The 15,820-nt window shown below is 40.1% G+C and overlaps 1 protein-coding gene across 5 annotated transcripts in view; it reads left to right on the top strand.

Moving 5' to 3' along the window:
- LRRC7 (leucine rich repeat containing 7) overlaps window positions 1–15,820 on the top strand; it is a gene marked incomplete at its 3' end in the record, with an annotated part of 100,609 nt that overhangs the window by 65,209 nt on the left and 19,580 nt on the right. The window contains exons 15-20 of one of the 5 annotated variants that reach the window (XM_082313898.1): window positions 1,560–1,765; window positions 8,116–8,227; window positions 10,159–10,270; window positions 10,494–10,674; window positions 11,669–13,346; window positions 15,130–15,279. In XM_082313898.1, the coding sequence (XP_082170024.1) occupies window positions 1,560–1,765; window positions 8,116–8,227; window positions 10,159–10,270; window positions 10,494–10,674; window positions 11,669–13,346; window positions 15,130–15,279 (2,439 nt within the window). Of the gene's footprint in view, window positions 1–1,503; window positions 1,766–8,115; window positions 8,228–10,158; window positions 10,271–10,493; window positions 10,675–11,668; window positions 13,347–15,129; window positions 15,280–15,820 lie in introns of all 5 variants that reach the window. The other 4 variants (XM_082313900.1, XM_082313899.1, XM_082313902.1 and 1 more) reach the window with 4 other exon arrangements.

The following is a 15,820-nucleotide window of genomic DNA, read 5'->3' as shown; positions in this document are numbered from 1 at the left end:
AATAGAGAGCTGTTAAAAGTAAGCTCTCTTTGCTTACCTCATGTACACAACGAGTTAAAAGCTTCTTTGGGGTAAATGCCTCCAAATACTTACCACATAGTAAACGTGGAGTAATTTCAAATTTTGCAGCCTCATAATCAGGAACAGTTATCCTGACACACACAGCTTGCTCTGGGAGCTGTAATTTTACTCCATTGAAGGATTTTATTGCATTTCCACCCCAAATTCAGGCCCAAAGGGAGTGGCAGGCTCAGCCAGCACCTTCTGCATTTCAGCTGACTGTGTTTGGTGGCTGTTACGTGCACTCAGCAGTGGGCTTACCACTCCACAGGCTGTGCTCTCTGGTTCACCTTATGAATCTCAAGTTTGGTGCTTAAGCCACAAACATCTTTCACAGCTTGGAAAAAGCCAGTGGAGATAGGGCAGGTTTGCAGCGTGAAGGACAGAGCAGGGAGGGCAGGAGATGCTCTGTGGAGGAGAGGGCCCTCTGCTGAGAGGGAAGGATCTGCTGCAGGCTTGGCTCAAGGGACAGACATATAAGCTGCCCACACTCTCCGCACAGCCCAAGCAGCCTGGCTGAGGTCATGCTTTGTTTGGATGCACACTTCAGTTTCCTCAGCATCTCTTCTCATGATCTGGTGTGATGTTCAGCAGACAAAATATGTCTGTAACACAGTGGGGGAGGTATAAGGAGAGGTCAGCATCATGCGTGTCATCTTTCCTGCTTGGATCATTCCTGACGTGGTCATTTGCTGCACTGTCTCCTCAGAGCAATTTGCTGATAGTGTAATGTCTTCCCAGATGACAGGGGGTGATGTCATCCATGAGCCTTCTCAGCCACTCTCAACCCTGAGATTTTGTAGAATTGTCTTCAAATTAGGATTGCTTTGGACTTGGGAAATACAACGTTTCTCTACTTCTGAGTGATAAAAATTATAAACTTAAAATGTGGAATTTTCTAGAAAATCTGTAGGTCCATCAGTCAGTTAAAGTACTATTCAGTGTGACTTAGGGTGACTTTTCTGTAGTGGTTTGAGTCTGTTTTCCTGTATTTTCTGTATAAGAAAAGAGTAAGATACGCTTGAGTACATGTATGTACATTATACATCTCAAAGAGCAAATAGCTCCCAGTAGATCAGATTCTGTTCTCAGCTGCCATAGATAATTCAGATTAATTCAGTACACTGAACATAGCTAAATTAATTCTGCATTTACACCAGTATTGTTTTGAAAAAGTGTGATTTAATATGTCAGTACTCTGAAGCAAAGTGTAGAATTAGAATACAGTACTCTCACAGGGTAAAAGATAGGCTTATAGGGAACCATTCCCATCCATTATTTTATGTCACTGAAATTCCATTATAGGTTGACATAGTGTAACTGAGAGCAAATTTCAGTCCAAAAATCCATGAAGATAGCTGTATGTAACACATTACCTCAAATAGATTAATTAAAAATTTGAGGAATTTGCACTTAGCCATAGTACTGTAACCATGGTTTTAGTTTGCATGCTGTTTTCATTTTGTATTTGTGCTTTAATTCTTTTTATGAATGTTCAGGTTGAAATAAATCTAAAACGTTATCCCACTCCATACCCGGAGGATTTAAAGAATATGGTAAAATCAGTTCAAAATCTGGTGGGCAAAACAAGCCATGGAGTACGGCCTGAGAACTCAACACCAACTGCGAACAGTGAACAAACTGTGAAAGAAAAGTATGAGCACAAGTGGCCCATGGCACCAAAGGAGATTTCAGTGGAGGTAATGTAAAAGGATCATTGTTCCTCTCAAGAGTTTGAGATGGGGTTTTAACGTAACTCCGTCAAATGATATTCTGCATCTGCTGTGAACTCATACCTAATAGTTTCTAGTTTCATTCTGTAAAGTTAATTTAGTTTTATATTGAGTTGCTGTTTTTTCCAATACTACTGAGTTTATCAGACTGAATTTTTGGTTTTAAATCTACCTAGATCTGAATTTTGATATTGATATATACAAGCACTCTCCTAAATTTTAATGATATGAGAGACTTGCATATTAGCAGGAGGATGGACCCGATCACGATTTACGTCTCAGACTTAAGTGAGTGTATTTCTGCATCAAATACGTTAATGACAAATCAGTTTGTTCTGTCTGACCCTACTATGCCGTTAGGTTCTGCTTCTTCTGTTCACATTACATGTAGTAAATATAGCCAATTAACCTTGTCAAAAGCTAATGAAGTCAGCAGGAGTGCTTCTTCGACTGCAGGGAACTTTAGATCAGGCACCCCCTGAATAGCGACTTACAGTGAGCTGCAGAATCTAGCCCTGAATATGTTTGCCAGAAGTGGATCAGTATGCATAGTGACAAAGTCTTCTATTCTAACATGAATACAGTCACTGAAAGGTAAATTGTTAAATACTGCAGTCTTATGCAAAGCTGTTACAAATAGCTGAAGCTTGATCTCAGAGGGCATCTACTCATTAACATTCACACTAATGACTGACTTTGTGCAGGCACAATTTATAAATAAAGGAAATCTCTTACCCTGGATGTGTGTACTGATAGTTTATAGGCTTGGACAGGTCTACAAGAATACCAGCATTCTTGAAAATCTTTATGAAGTCTTAATGTTCAAAAGAAATAAATGACAAAAAAAAAAAAAAGAAATCACATTATCTTTTCACTCCCTTGTTATTTAAACATTATGATAAATTCATTGTCCTTGAAATATCCCCGTCTCTGACTAGTTGTGTATGCATGAATTTTTCTTCCTCAGTTTTCCATATCCTTAACACAGATTGGCTGTTCTTACATATTCAACAGTCACTGTCGCTGCTCTGTCAGTACTGTGTGTTTAATTTAAACATTTTCATTCCTTAAAAAAAAGACCCAAAAATTTTCTCTGAAGATAGCTTCAGAAAACTTTCTTCAAATCTAGTCACAGTTTCGATTAGTACTTCAGACTAGAATATTTAACTTAAGTCATTCAATTTTTTTATCTAACTCTGAAATGCCACCCTTATTCCTTTTTACTCATTAAATTCTTTCTTACTGTGTAAATCTGGCCTTTGAACCAACTCATGTCTTGTGGTATGAGTACTGACATGTTCTACTGTTGTTGCTGAATACATACAATTTATTTTGTATCATCTAGCTTTTGAATGTGAATATTCTTAATAGCTTTCTGCGGGTTTTAATTATCGCTATTTATTCCTATCTGGAATTTGAATCAAGGTTGTCTGACAAAGACATTAGGTGTTTGGTCTTGTGGCTGTGTCTCGTGACGCAGGCTTCAGAAATAGGTGGCTGTACTGGTTTAGTTGCTAAATTGTTAAAATGTTAATTTGTTAAACTAAAATGTTAACATCCCAGTTAACTGCACCACAGCAGAGAGTCCCGTGAGTGTGCAGAGCCCAATGAAGCCTCCATTATGGAGGTGTAAGGAAAGAGTAAATGGCAGCAACACCATAAAATACTACAAGTTACTCTGAAATGCTATGTTCTAACACAGAAAAAGATAAAGACAAATTTCATTCTTACATTTCATTCTTTGGTAAAAATGCATTCACTTTTGCAACAGAAAAATAATCATATCTAGTTTTTCTGTGAATGTACATGAACTGTTAATTGCATGAGTATCACAAAAAGCAGTCTATAAAATTAGTTGAATTGCTGAAGAACCTGCGGTAATTCCTGAAGTGCAATTAAATAATGTGATTGCAATTTCCTAGTTAATTTTCTACCACAAGCAACTGATGTGAGTACATGACTATTTCCATCATATCAGTGAAGATGTATTTTTCATCTTCTATTATTATAATAGTGAAGATGATGGAACTTTTTCAGTTTTTAATTTCCCTAGTACTTAGCCAAGACTAGTAACAACTATCTTGTCAACTAAAGAAAAGAAAAAAGTATTCTTGTCATTCATACAAATAGTGGCATCGGGAAGATTTTATGGCTGTAAAGCAGGACGATGTATACATTTTACTCTCTTTGGCTTCCTGCACGAAGAGAAAGAGGAGGCATGGGAAACTGTAGAAAAAGTGTGAATGATTTTGTGAATAATATTAGCATGGTTTCAGTTGTAACACATGAAATAAAACATAATTAAGCTCCATTTGCTTTTCAGATAATTAGGAGACATGATCTCAAGCCTCAAGTTAAAATACAGTTTGAAAATGCAGGTGTTTTCTGATATAGATTTAGACTGAAGACAGTTTCTAGTAACATGGTAATTTAATTTCAGGTGCAATGCTCGCTTTGTCATCCTCAGAGGCCAGATAAGCTGGTTTCTTTTCTGATCCCTTTTGGCTTTTCTTGCAATTAATTTACACGTGTCTCTTCACAAAACTGTTTCTAAATAATTAAAGGGAACATCTGAAATGAGTAACAAGCTACATTTCAAGTCCCCTGTTTCATCCTCCACCTTCATTTATAATAAGCAAACAATTTCTTAATTAATCATCAATTAAAATAAACCTCTTCATTGTCCTAAGTCATTTTGAAAGATGTGCATTTTGGCCAGAAAGAAGTCTGTGATAACTTAGTGCATTGTGTAGCCTTTCCATGAGAAACAATGAGAAACAATTACACAAATCAGCAATTAAGATCTTTATCGTTAATATTCTTGATATGTATGGACTGACAAATAAACGGGAAATACTTCTATATAACTCTCAGTTTTGGATTAAAAAAAGTCTTTTCTAGTTCAACCTACAGCATTTCATCCTTTGTGTTAATTCCTAGCAGGTTTATTAATACTGTGTAAAAAGGAGAGATGGTTATTCTTTGAGTGATCTGATGCAGATGCTAGTGCTAATAGCTAGAAGAATACCGCCTCAGCTGTACTGGATCTTCTGAGACCTTCATCTCATCTCATCTCATCTCATCTCATCTCATCTCATCTCATCTCATCTCATCTCATCTCATCTCATCTCAGTCAACATAAGACCTGAATCCTTTTAACTTCTGACTTTGTTACTGTGTGGGTTTGGGTTGTGGGTTTTTTTTGGGGTGGGTGGGGGTGGAGAAGAGTGTTCTTTTTGCTTTGGTTTTAGGGAAGGTTTCAGAGACTGTCTTAAAAGATCATCGGGCCTTTCCAGGAAGACTTACACACTTTTATTTCCCCCAGGATCCCTGGCTTCTATTGATTCAGTTGAAGTGTCTATTGCGGGAGCTGTTTTCCTCTAATGAGATGCGCAATGACAGTCTCTCCTGATTGGGAGAGGAATATATGCTAAAGATTTTTGGTTTGTATCTGCTTTAAGCCCATACCTTGATAAGCTCTTTGCAACAGAATTACCTATATTTTACCAGGAGTCAGAAATATCTTCATTATAGAGTTTTTGGTTTCTCCATGGTACAAAAGATCTTTACTGAGGTTATGACCTTGGTGCCTTCTTGTCAAAGGGGAAAGGAGGTAATGATTTACTCATCTGGAGGTCTGACTCACAAAAGACCTTTCTTCAGATAGGATGTCAAATGTCTTAAAGTTCATTTTGAGTTACTTTGACTTCTGTTTGACCTTATCTAAGTGTCTGGATTGGAGGGGCATTATTCAGGGCTGCCTCCAAGATAAAGCCTACCTTCCATAAAATTGGTCCAAGACATCACCTGACCCCCTGAGGCCACCGCTCTGTCTGTCCCCACCTGGATGAGGACTCAAGAGGTGCAGTATTACGTGTCTGGATGTGGCACTCTGTACAAACTTGTATACCCAGGGCCTGTAGGCCTGGTTTATGTTTGATGGACCATGAAGTAGCTTTTTTGCGAAAGGCCTGAGACTCTCTCTATTGGCAGCAACCTCGGTGAGATACGTGCAATTGGATGCATTTCCATTAGATAAAGAGCTACAGAAGCTTGTTTCCTCCAGAGATGGGAGAGCATGGAGAGTGCACTTCACATATCAGGGTGTTGTAACTCAGGGCAGTACTGAGACTTCTGTCCTCACACTGAAGGCCACATACAGAGCAGGACAAGAGCCTCTCCATGATTTATAACTGAGGATGATGTTAGAAGGTCTCCCATCCTCTGCAGTACATGACTGATGACTGGTCGAATAAGCATCTGCAACTGATCTTTGCAGAATCCTGACCATGCCAGCTAGTAGGCTTAGCCATATGAGATTAAACTACTGGAAGTGGAAATTTTCATTCTAAAATACATCTTTGTAGACTGGGGATCTCTAACGTTGATTTCTTTGGTGATAGGCAGTTCTGGTCCAGTTCTTGGATACATCCCCTTGGCTGTATTTCTAATCACCTGAATAGGCAAGGTTAATGTGTGCGTTCCTCCAACTGCTTGCCAGTCCACCAGACTGCAAGGCAAAGAGACACATGGCAGAAACAATCATTATGCCCTACCTGCAGATAACAACTTTTTTCCAGGATCTACTATGTCTTTCCATGTGGAGTCCCAAAAACTACCTCTGTCCCAGTCTGTTCCTTATGTACTTATGTCTCCTTTTAAAGCTCTATCATATGACTGAGATTGCCTGCTGGAGTTGAAAAGGTGAGAATTCATTGCATCAGTGCCGTAACATTGTTCTGGCTGCTGTATCACCTCTGCAGGTAGGAAAAGTGTGTTGGGGTTCCTTCGTTCTCCCACTTTCAGATTCCATATCCACATTCACAAGTTTTCCTTCCACCAATTCAGTTATATCTGGTATTAACATCCTGTTTAGGACAACCTTCAGATCGAATGGCTACTGAAACTGGCCTTTCTGGAGCTGCCACTGCAGCCAGAAGAGTGGGAGAGATTTAGGAGCAGGTGGAAGATCCTCCACCCTGCTTTCTTCTGGGATGATCCCATGTTTTGAGGTGTCTCAGTGTACTCTTGGATTCCTGGATGAGTCTGATAATTGCTAGCTTAGACAGCAAAATGTCCAGAACTGTGACTGCCTTTCACATGCTGAGCTTCAGATAGAATTCGTTTTGTGATTTTGTCAGGAGAAGCCCATTTAGTGGGACTTTGAAACTATTGACATAAAGGGCTGAGCAGTGGAAGTACTGACATTTTTCTGTGCAGAGACCCTAATGTGGGTGAGTGGCTCAGCGAGGCTTTGTTACAAAACCGCAGCACTAACTGTGATGCTCAGGAAAGATGCCTATGCCTCAGTTAGTCTTGTTCATATCTCAGGATATCCTGACAGCTATCTGGTTGCATTTTTTCCTACAGTTTCTGTGATCTTTATTCTTTCATTAAAGTTTTAGTAAAATCTGGACCAAGTAACATTTGCCTTAATCCATTTATTTCTTTGCTTCTCCATTTCTTTATAGCCAGCTTGTCATTCTTCAGATTGACCTAGCCTTCTCCAGTTTAGAAGTGCTGCCAGCCCTCTACGTATATTTAATTGTTCCTTTGGAATAAATCCATCATTAATGGTTCTGCATTCCTCTGCCTTGTGCGTGCTGCATCTGCCCAGAGCCCCAGTCTGCTCTATTCGGAGGCTTTATATTCTTTGCAAGCAGACTCTAACAGTTAGGTTGTTTTAAAAATTCCATCTCTCCAGAATATAATGTAATGTTCTTATGTTGTCAGCATGAATAATTGGTGATATTTCTCTTTCCCAGTTATTTTAATGTTTTTTACCATGCATTCTCTCTTGGGAAACAGCTCGCCATATTTTTCTGTCCTCTACCTATATCTTTCTCTGGTTAATCCTGAGGAATAAGTTCCAACACAACACAATTGCATTTATCTCTTCCCTTTGTTCTTGCAATTGGTCCTATTAGTAATACTTTTTTTTTTTTCTATTAGTGACCTTTTTGTTCTTGGGCTTGTAAGAAAAAAGGTCCTCTTAAACAGAGTAGATTTAAAGGGAATATGATTTTGGTTTTTTACAACATATTTCACTTTCATGACATATTCACAAGTGCTAGACTAGTTCTTTCAAAAGTGTATTGACTTTTGTTGGAATAGCTGGACTAGGGGCTAAAAAGAAAGAAAGAAAAAAAAAAAAACCTAGAAAACTTCATAAAATCATGCACCTGAAATAAAAACCTGTGTTCATCATTATGTCAAAAATGGAATGGCTGGTTCTTCCTATCTTACAGCAAGTAGTTTTATTTTAAGCTTATAACTTTTGGAGTTTTCATGGCACAATACTGGGATTCTAGGTTGAAGATAGAGAAAGTAAAGAATTCCAAAAGAGTCACCTGTCTGATACAGACAACACTCGTAAGTCGACTTTGGAAATCCCAGACAGGAAGGAGAAAGAAGAGCATACAAAAAGCTCAGAGGTACAACAAGAAACTTAACATGCACCATGCTTCAAAGGTGGAGAATTTCACACTCTGCGAATGCTATGCACTTTTTTATTTCTCAAAAAATGGTTTGTTACACTGCACTAGAAAGTGATTGTGCTGCACTGGAAAAATGCTATTGCATTATTGTTAGCTTTAAGTTGTATGTACCTCACTACTGTTGCGTAAGAAATACCATACACAACAAGGGATCTCTGCATGTGAAAGTAGTTTAAAGTCTTGAATATATTACACCATGTAAGAGTCAGTATGTAGCTACATTTGCTCAAATGTTAGCACTGAGGGGGTTAATTAAATGGGCTGTAAAGATACCAGTTCTTTGCTGTTTTGGTATGGTACTACTTCCAGTGGAACACCAAATGCAGAAGGATTAAAATACCTGTTGTGTAAACATAATTATATTCTTCAAGGATAAAACACATGGCAAATGCTTCTACAAATCTCTGTTTCCACTGTTGCTACAAAAAGTAGTTAAAGGAGAGTAAACCTCTGAAAGTTTTCTTCTTCTGAGTAAAAGCAAGTAAATTTTAAAAATATTGTAGCATTTTACATTTTAATAATGTGTTTTTGGTTTGGTACTCCATTTTAAATTGTTTCTCTAAATATTAGATCTCTTTCCTTTATTGACTTCACCCTGCAAAATCACTGGAGTACCTTTAACAACAAAATGTCAGGGTACAGAGATCCTCATAGTGTCTCCATTAGTGTAAGTTCCCTCCTAAATATATTTCTCCTAACCATTCCTTTCCTCATTTATACTACTAATTATTGATTTTCTCCTAGTATCTCTCCAAAACTTCCTCTTTTTTACTAGGTACTCTCCTTCTCCAACTGCCATCCTCTTTATGAAATCACAGCTCATCCTCTCACTTCTGAGATGATGCATGTTTCTCGTACCCTTCCCCACAAGGATCTTGATTGTCATTGGCATGACTTTCCAGTGTTGGAAAAGCCATGCCCATCTCCATCAGGTCGCTTTCCATTACATTTCCCTGAGCCCATGCACCAACACCCACAAAGTGAGTTTCCCATATTGCTCATTCTTCTGACTCCCTTTCCTTAAGTCCCCTCCTGAGGGCAGGGTTACCAGTATCATTCCTCCAGTAAGTGTCATCCCCTACCCTCTTTCCCCAAGACAGCTGTCTTCAGGTCAGCGTCTTTCTCATTTCTGAACTTTCTTCCAGGGATAAGAAATGCCACAGATTCCGTGTTTGTGTCTTCATTCCCTTCTAGCTATCCTATGAGCCTAATTTAAATGTCCTAATTTAAAATAAGTCTTTCTAAGACTACATCTCACTTTCCAGTTTTTTTTTAACTCATGTTATTTTCAGTATATATCCTGTTGCTGGCTAGAACAGCAAAACAGTTGTGCAGGGCAGTCTTTGAAGGTCAAGATTTGCTGAACTCTCAATGAGAAGTTTATGAAATCTGAATAATTTTCATTTAGCAAAAAACTCCTTAGAGACAAAGTTATTTTAATTAAATATAGCTATAGGGACAGTTGAATTTATGGAAGGACTTGTGCCACGAATAAATGAATGAGGAATACTTACTCCTGAAATAAGAAGTAATTGTTTATTCTAGATTTTTATTTATTTCTACTGGCAGCTTGCATTTTTGTGACCTTTACTTCATCAAAAATGTTTACATGGCCTTGATGTATCTTGCAAGTTCCATCTGTTTTGTCCACATTTTCAGAATGAACACATCACCATAATTTTTACAAGTATTTATGTAGGACTAATTAGAATTTTCAGCTGACAAATCAGCATGATTAGACACTACCCGTATGGTGGGGTTTTGGTGTGTTGTCACATTCATGAAAAGGCGGCTGTGAAATGTTTGTTCGTTGCAGTTTGAAGTGGATTCTGTTTCCTGTGTTTACTCTACATTATTCTATTTCTCAGGATGCCTTTGGACATCCTGCCAGTGAGATGAGGATAGGGGAACTTCGTCCTTCCATGCCAGAGACTCCGTTGTACCCACCCAAACTTGTTCTTCTGGGTAAAGAGAAGAAAGGTACTAACTTGACTTAAGACCTTTTAGATGAAAGCATATGTAATGTATATAGATAGGCACATTACTTAAAATGTTGTACACCTCACTCTGATTTTAAAACATATTACATACGTATTTGTGCACATGTATATATATCTCCATAGTATCAATTAAAAAATATTTTTTTCTGGAGTTTAGTTTTCAAATGCCACCTCCTGAAAACGTTTGCTGTGTTTTGTTTCAGAATCGACAGATGAGTCTGAAGCAGATAAGATCCATTGTCTGAATAACAGCGTTTCCTCAGGCACTTACTCAGACTATTCCCCTTCCCAGGCTTCCTCAGGGTCCTCCAACGCGCATGTTAAAATGGGGTCCTTGCAGACAACGGCTAAAGAAGCAGTGAATAACTCTTTGTGGGGGAACAGGTGTGATCATCTTTCTTAACACAGCTTCTGGTTGCCTTCCGTCTTATGTTCTCATATGCATTCAAAGTGATCGTATGCTATCTCTTAAGCCATTCAGTTGAAAAAGTACAACGTTTTTACCCCAGTTTTGCGGAGGTGTACATAGCTATTCAAAGCCCAGGCTGTGCAGAGTTGGCCACCCGTTCATGCTCTATAAATGTCAGTAATTCTACAGCTGGTTTTTCAACTATGTGCTATAACCATGCATTAAAAGCGCCTAGTAATTGAGCTGCAATTATTCTGCTCTGTGTGGTCCTGAGCTGCAGCTGGCTGTAGTTTAGCATAGATAGCAGAGTGTATGTCTCTGTTATTGCTGTCCTGAGCCTCACTCTGCCCTGGGCCTCCAAGAACAACACAGTTCTTTGAAAGCTGTAATTTGCACTGGCCATCAGCAACCTGAAAACACTCTCATACCATACCAGGAACACCCTGCCCTGTCTATTCCTGCCATAAATCACCTAATGTAGTTCCATCCTAAATATAGTTCCATCCACAGGCTCTTCCCCATTAAAGAGAGGCTGGAGCCTGCTCACTGGAGATGCATAAAATCTTGGTGGTAAGAATATGCACAAACTTAATCTGGTATTTTTGTTTAAAAAAAGAATAATGTAAGTGTAAAAAATCTTCCCCTGCACTCATAGAAGATTATTTTTAAAGCAGGAAAATTTGTTCAGCTGGATTTATATGAACATGGCATTGAACCACCCAGGACTTTTGACCGACTTCTTAGTTTCTCTGTGTATGTACTTACAGAATCTCTACTCCAGTGCAAAAAACTGCTGCAGCCATTCATGCCAAAACAGTGGCACAAGCTGCACATCTCATAGTATGATCCTAAAGCCAGAGTATAGATGGGAGAATATTAAATTACTTTATACTTGCGTCTTTCTGATGACTGCTTATGTGCTCTAGTAGAGGGCATTTTATCTTCTTTCATTTTGTTTTGGTTTTGCAGGCTGGCACAGTCATTTCCACAGCCCCTTGAAACAAAGCCATTGCTGAGCCAGCGGGAATCCGCTGCGGCGGGGAACCTGCCACAGCGCACCGACAGGCGCCCACTGAGCGACACCTTCGCTGACAGCTGGAACGACAGCTCGCACTATGATAACACAGGGTTTGTTGCGGAGGAGGGCACGGTGGAGAATCCTAGTGCTAACCCCCTCCTGAGCACGAAATCCAGAAGCACATCTGCACATGGACGCAGGCCGTTGATTAGACAAGACAGGATAGTTGGCATTCCCCTGGAGCTGGAGCAGCCGACGCTCAGAAACACACACGAATCTGAAGTGCCTCCTCCCAATCCTTGGCAAAATTGGACCAGAACCCCTAGTCCTTTTGAAGACAGGACAGCTTTTCCTTCCAAACTGGAAAGCACCCCCACCACCAGCCCTTTGCCTGAGCGGAAAAATCATGTCAAAGAGTCTCCTGAAATGACTAGCACTTTCACTCCAGGAATAGCATGGGAATATCACGATTCAAATGCTAACAGAAGCCTCACAAATGTCTTTTCCCATATCCACTGTCGCCCAGATCCTTCCAAAAGCGTTATTTCAATCAGCAAGAGTACAGAACGGCTTTCTCCAATGATGAGGGATTTAAAAACTAACAAATTTAAGAAGTCACAAAGTATCGATGAGATAGACATTGGTACATACAAAGTGTATAATATACCCTTAGAAAACTATGCATCTGGTAATGATACTGTAGGAACCCATGAGAGGGTGGACAAGCTCCTGGGCCCGGAGCACGGCATGCTGAGCATGTCCCGCAGCCAGTCGGTCCCCATGCTGGACGACGAGCTGCTGACCTATGGCAGCGTCAAGGTGCAGCCGCAGCAGAAGTCGTCCGTCACGAAGAAAGTCTACCAGTTCGACCAAAGCTTCAACCCGCAGGGAGCAGTGGAGGTCACAGCGGAGAAGAGGCTACCGCCGCCTTTCCAGCTCAACCCTGAGTACATTCCCCAGCAGAGTAAAAACCTGCCCCAGGATCTGGTCAGCCCGAGGGCCTACCGCGGCTACCCCCCCGTGGAGCACATGTTCTCCTTCTCCCAGCCTTCGGTGAACGAGGAGGCGGTCAGTGCCCCCTTTGCGAGCCAGGGGTCTCGGCCGGGGTTCTTGAGGAGGGCGGATTCGTTGGCCAGCTCCACCGAGATGTCCATGTTCAGGAGAGTCAGTGAACCCCATGAGCTGCCCCCGAGCGATAGGTATGGCAGGCCTCCGTACCGAGGAGCTGTGGAGCGCCAAGGCAGTATCTCGGTCTCTGAGTCTCAGTTCCTCAAGAGGAACGGCAGGTATGAAGACGAGCATCCTTCCTACCAAGAAGTGAAAGCCCATACTGGAAGCTTTCCAGTTAAAAACCTTACCCAAAGGAGGCCGTTGTCTGCAAGAAGCTACAGTACAGAGAGTTATGGCACATCCCAAACCAGGCCGGTTTCAGCGAGGCCTACAATGGCAGCTCTGCTGGAAAAGATACCATCAGACTATAACTTGGGTAACTATGGCGACAAGCCTTCCGATAACAGTGATATAAAGACAAGGCCTACCCCTGTGAAGGGAAATGAGAGCTGTGCTAAAATGCCCGCTGACTGGAGACAACAGCTACTTAGACATATAGAAGCTAGAAGGTTAGACAGGGTATGTTTGGCATTTCTCTGCAATTAATGCCTTTAGTTGTGTGTTTCGGTATTTCAAACTATTTGCACGTACAGTGGTAACCACCAGAATTCCCAGTAATGAAATTCTTGCATTGGTGTCAGAGGAACCGGCCCACAAAGGGGCCTGGGGGTGCTCCAAAGCAGCTGGAGTGAGGGGTAAATGAGTGATAAAGAGCCTCTGCACAAGTAACGCACCATGGTGCACGTTACTAATGTAAAAACTGCTGCAGCACTGTCTGAAATAACAAAAAACCACAAAAATCTCTCCTTATCAACAGATGTGAATGTGCTGCTGAAGTCCACCACTTCAGTAATGATTTGAGAGCTTTAAAAGATGCTGGATACATCTTTGCAGTAAAAGGGAATAAAGAAAAACATCACAGACAAAAAGTAAAATAATGTATTTTAGCTTTCATATCACTGTTAGTGGAGGGGATTTAAAGCTAACTCTTAACTCTGAAAAATATCACTGGATATACACTGCCGCTGTTTTTAACAAGGAATATGATTATTACTCTCTTAGCAGTAGGAAGTTACGCTTATTTACCTTCTATACAAAACAGTACAAGTACGATAGTGCATGATTTTGATAATGATCTTGACTATTTAATGACCTACTTCATGAATCGGATTTACTTCATAATCTGAAGTGGTTGTGAAAAATTACTGTCATCAAATGCATAAGTTAGTTTCAAAATGTGTCCATATACCTATTTTACACTAGATACTCATGAGTTTGGTGTTAATATATTCATTACCTTCCAGTTGCTTGGATGTGATGCATATTAAAATATCATTAAGGATCAAATGGGTAAACTTTAAAAACTGGCTTGAAGGCTGAAGCCTTTTCCTTACTTGAGCTATTTTCCTTGTGTTGTGTAAAGCTGATTGGAAAATACATAATACCTAGGCAAAACAGTGCACCCCAAGTAGAGACGTTTCTGGTGGAAATAAACACTTCCCAGATGTTGTTTGTTTCAGAAATATCTTTACACTTAGTTTACAATGTGCATTTGCTTAAGAAATACTTTATCTCATGGAAGGCTGACACTGGTGATTTTATCTAGTTAAACTGAGTTCATAGTAATCCCTGCAGGTGCCAGCGAGCTAGTTTCTAGTTGTTTGCAACATACGATAAGCAAAGCTCTAAGAAGCTGGGCTGTCTGGTGGAGATTTTGCCGATGAGAACTCTTGGGCACTGCGGTGCAGCAGCTGCTCCGGGAGATGCTGCCCATCTGCCCACGGCCGGCGAGATGCTGGTCTGTGCAGGACCTGCGTACCCGCTGTGCTGGGCCCAGCCAAAGGTTGTCCCTCGTGGGCAGCTGCTAGCCAGGGAGCAGTCGCAAAGCTCGTAAGATGGTGCAGAGCCTTCTTGTATAGCGATTTTTCCTCTGCCTTTGATGCTCTTTTATGCTAGATACATGTTTTCTGGCCCATCCATGGTTGCGCAGGCGTACCAAAATTTGGCCATATTTGCAAAATAAAGACTTTTACCATGTTATATACTGCAATTTTCAAACTACAGATAACGACATATTTCATCTGCCGTCAGCGTTGAAGTCTTTTATGGTATCCATTTTATGTATAACTAGCAATGTATTTGCTTCCGTGTGACCCAGTGCATGCATCAAGAAGCTATTTATTTCTTGGTACTGTTTGTTTGCTTAAACTAAAACTTTGTGAAATTAACCATATATGTGTGATACTTAATTCAATGAGCATGTGTGTTCATATCCTGTCACGTGGTTGTTTCCTCTACTCAGACCGCTGCTTACAAACACAACACAGTTAGCCTTGGCATGCTGCACTCTGGAGGTTTTTCAGCAATGCATGCCGGCAGAAGCATGACTTTAAACTTGCAGACTAAATCTAAATTTGAAAACCAAATGCTTCAAGAGCTACCTCTACCGAATGTAAGTATGGGATAGCCAGCATATACCAGCATTACAAAATAAATTAATAATACTTCTTGCTTTTTCCTGGTTTAGCTTTTGCCTATTATTCATGCTTATACTATACACAATCCAAAAAGCAAAGATGATAGTAATACAGTTTTCCTACTCAATAATCTTGCTTTTTGGATTAAGTAGCTCACGTGGCTGTCATTACTGCTTTCTGCTCTCGTGTTACAGACTGATGCGATCATTTTCTCAATGACTTAATCTGTGCACAGAAATGGAGAACATGTTTCGTTTTGTGACTGTTTGATCTTAGAAAAATTAATGTAGAAATGTTTAATATGCATTTAAATAGGCTCCAAGAGACAGGGATTTTAACATATGGACATTAGTTGGGTATGCTGTAATGGTTGATGAGTTTTGAGTACATGCGTACCACACGTAAATTAATTTTAAACTTTTGTTGAGTAATGCTTATAGAAAGAAAATAATTTTCTCATTTTTTTACTGTTTATTTTACAGCTATTAGTGATATATTGTTGATAAGTACATACAT

This window comes from Platalea leucorodia (assembly GCF_965183815.1).
Source record: "Platalea leucorodia genome assembly, chromosome: 5".
Taxonomy (NCBI): Eukaryota; Metazoa; Chordata; class Aves; order Pelecaniformes; family Threskiornithidae; genus Platalea; species Platalea leucorodia.
The sequence above is the reverse complement of the archived record's forward strand: the minus strand, read 5'-3'. Positions and strand labels throughout refer to the sequence as shown.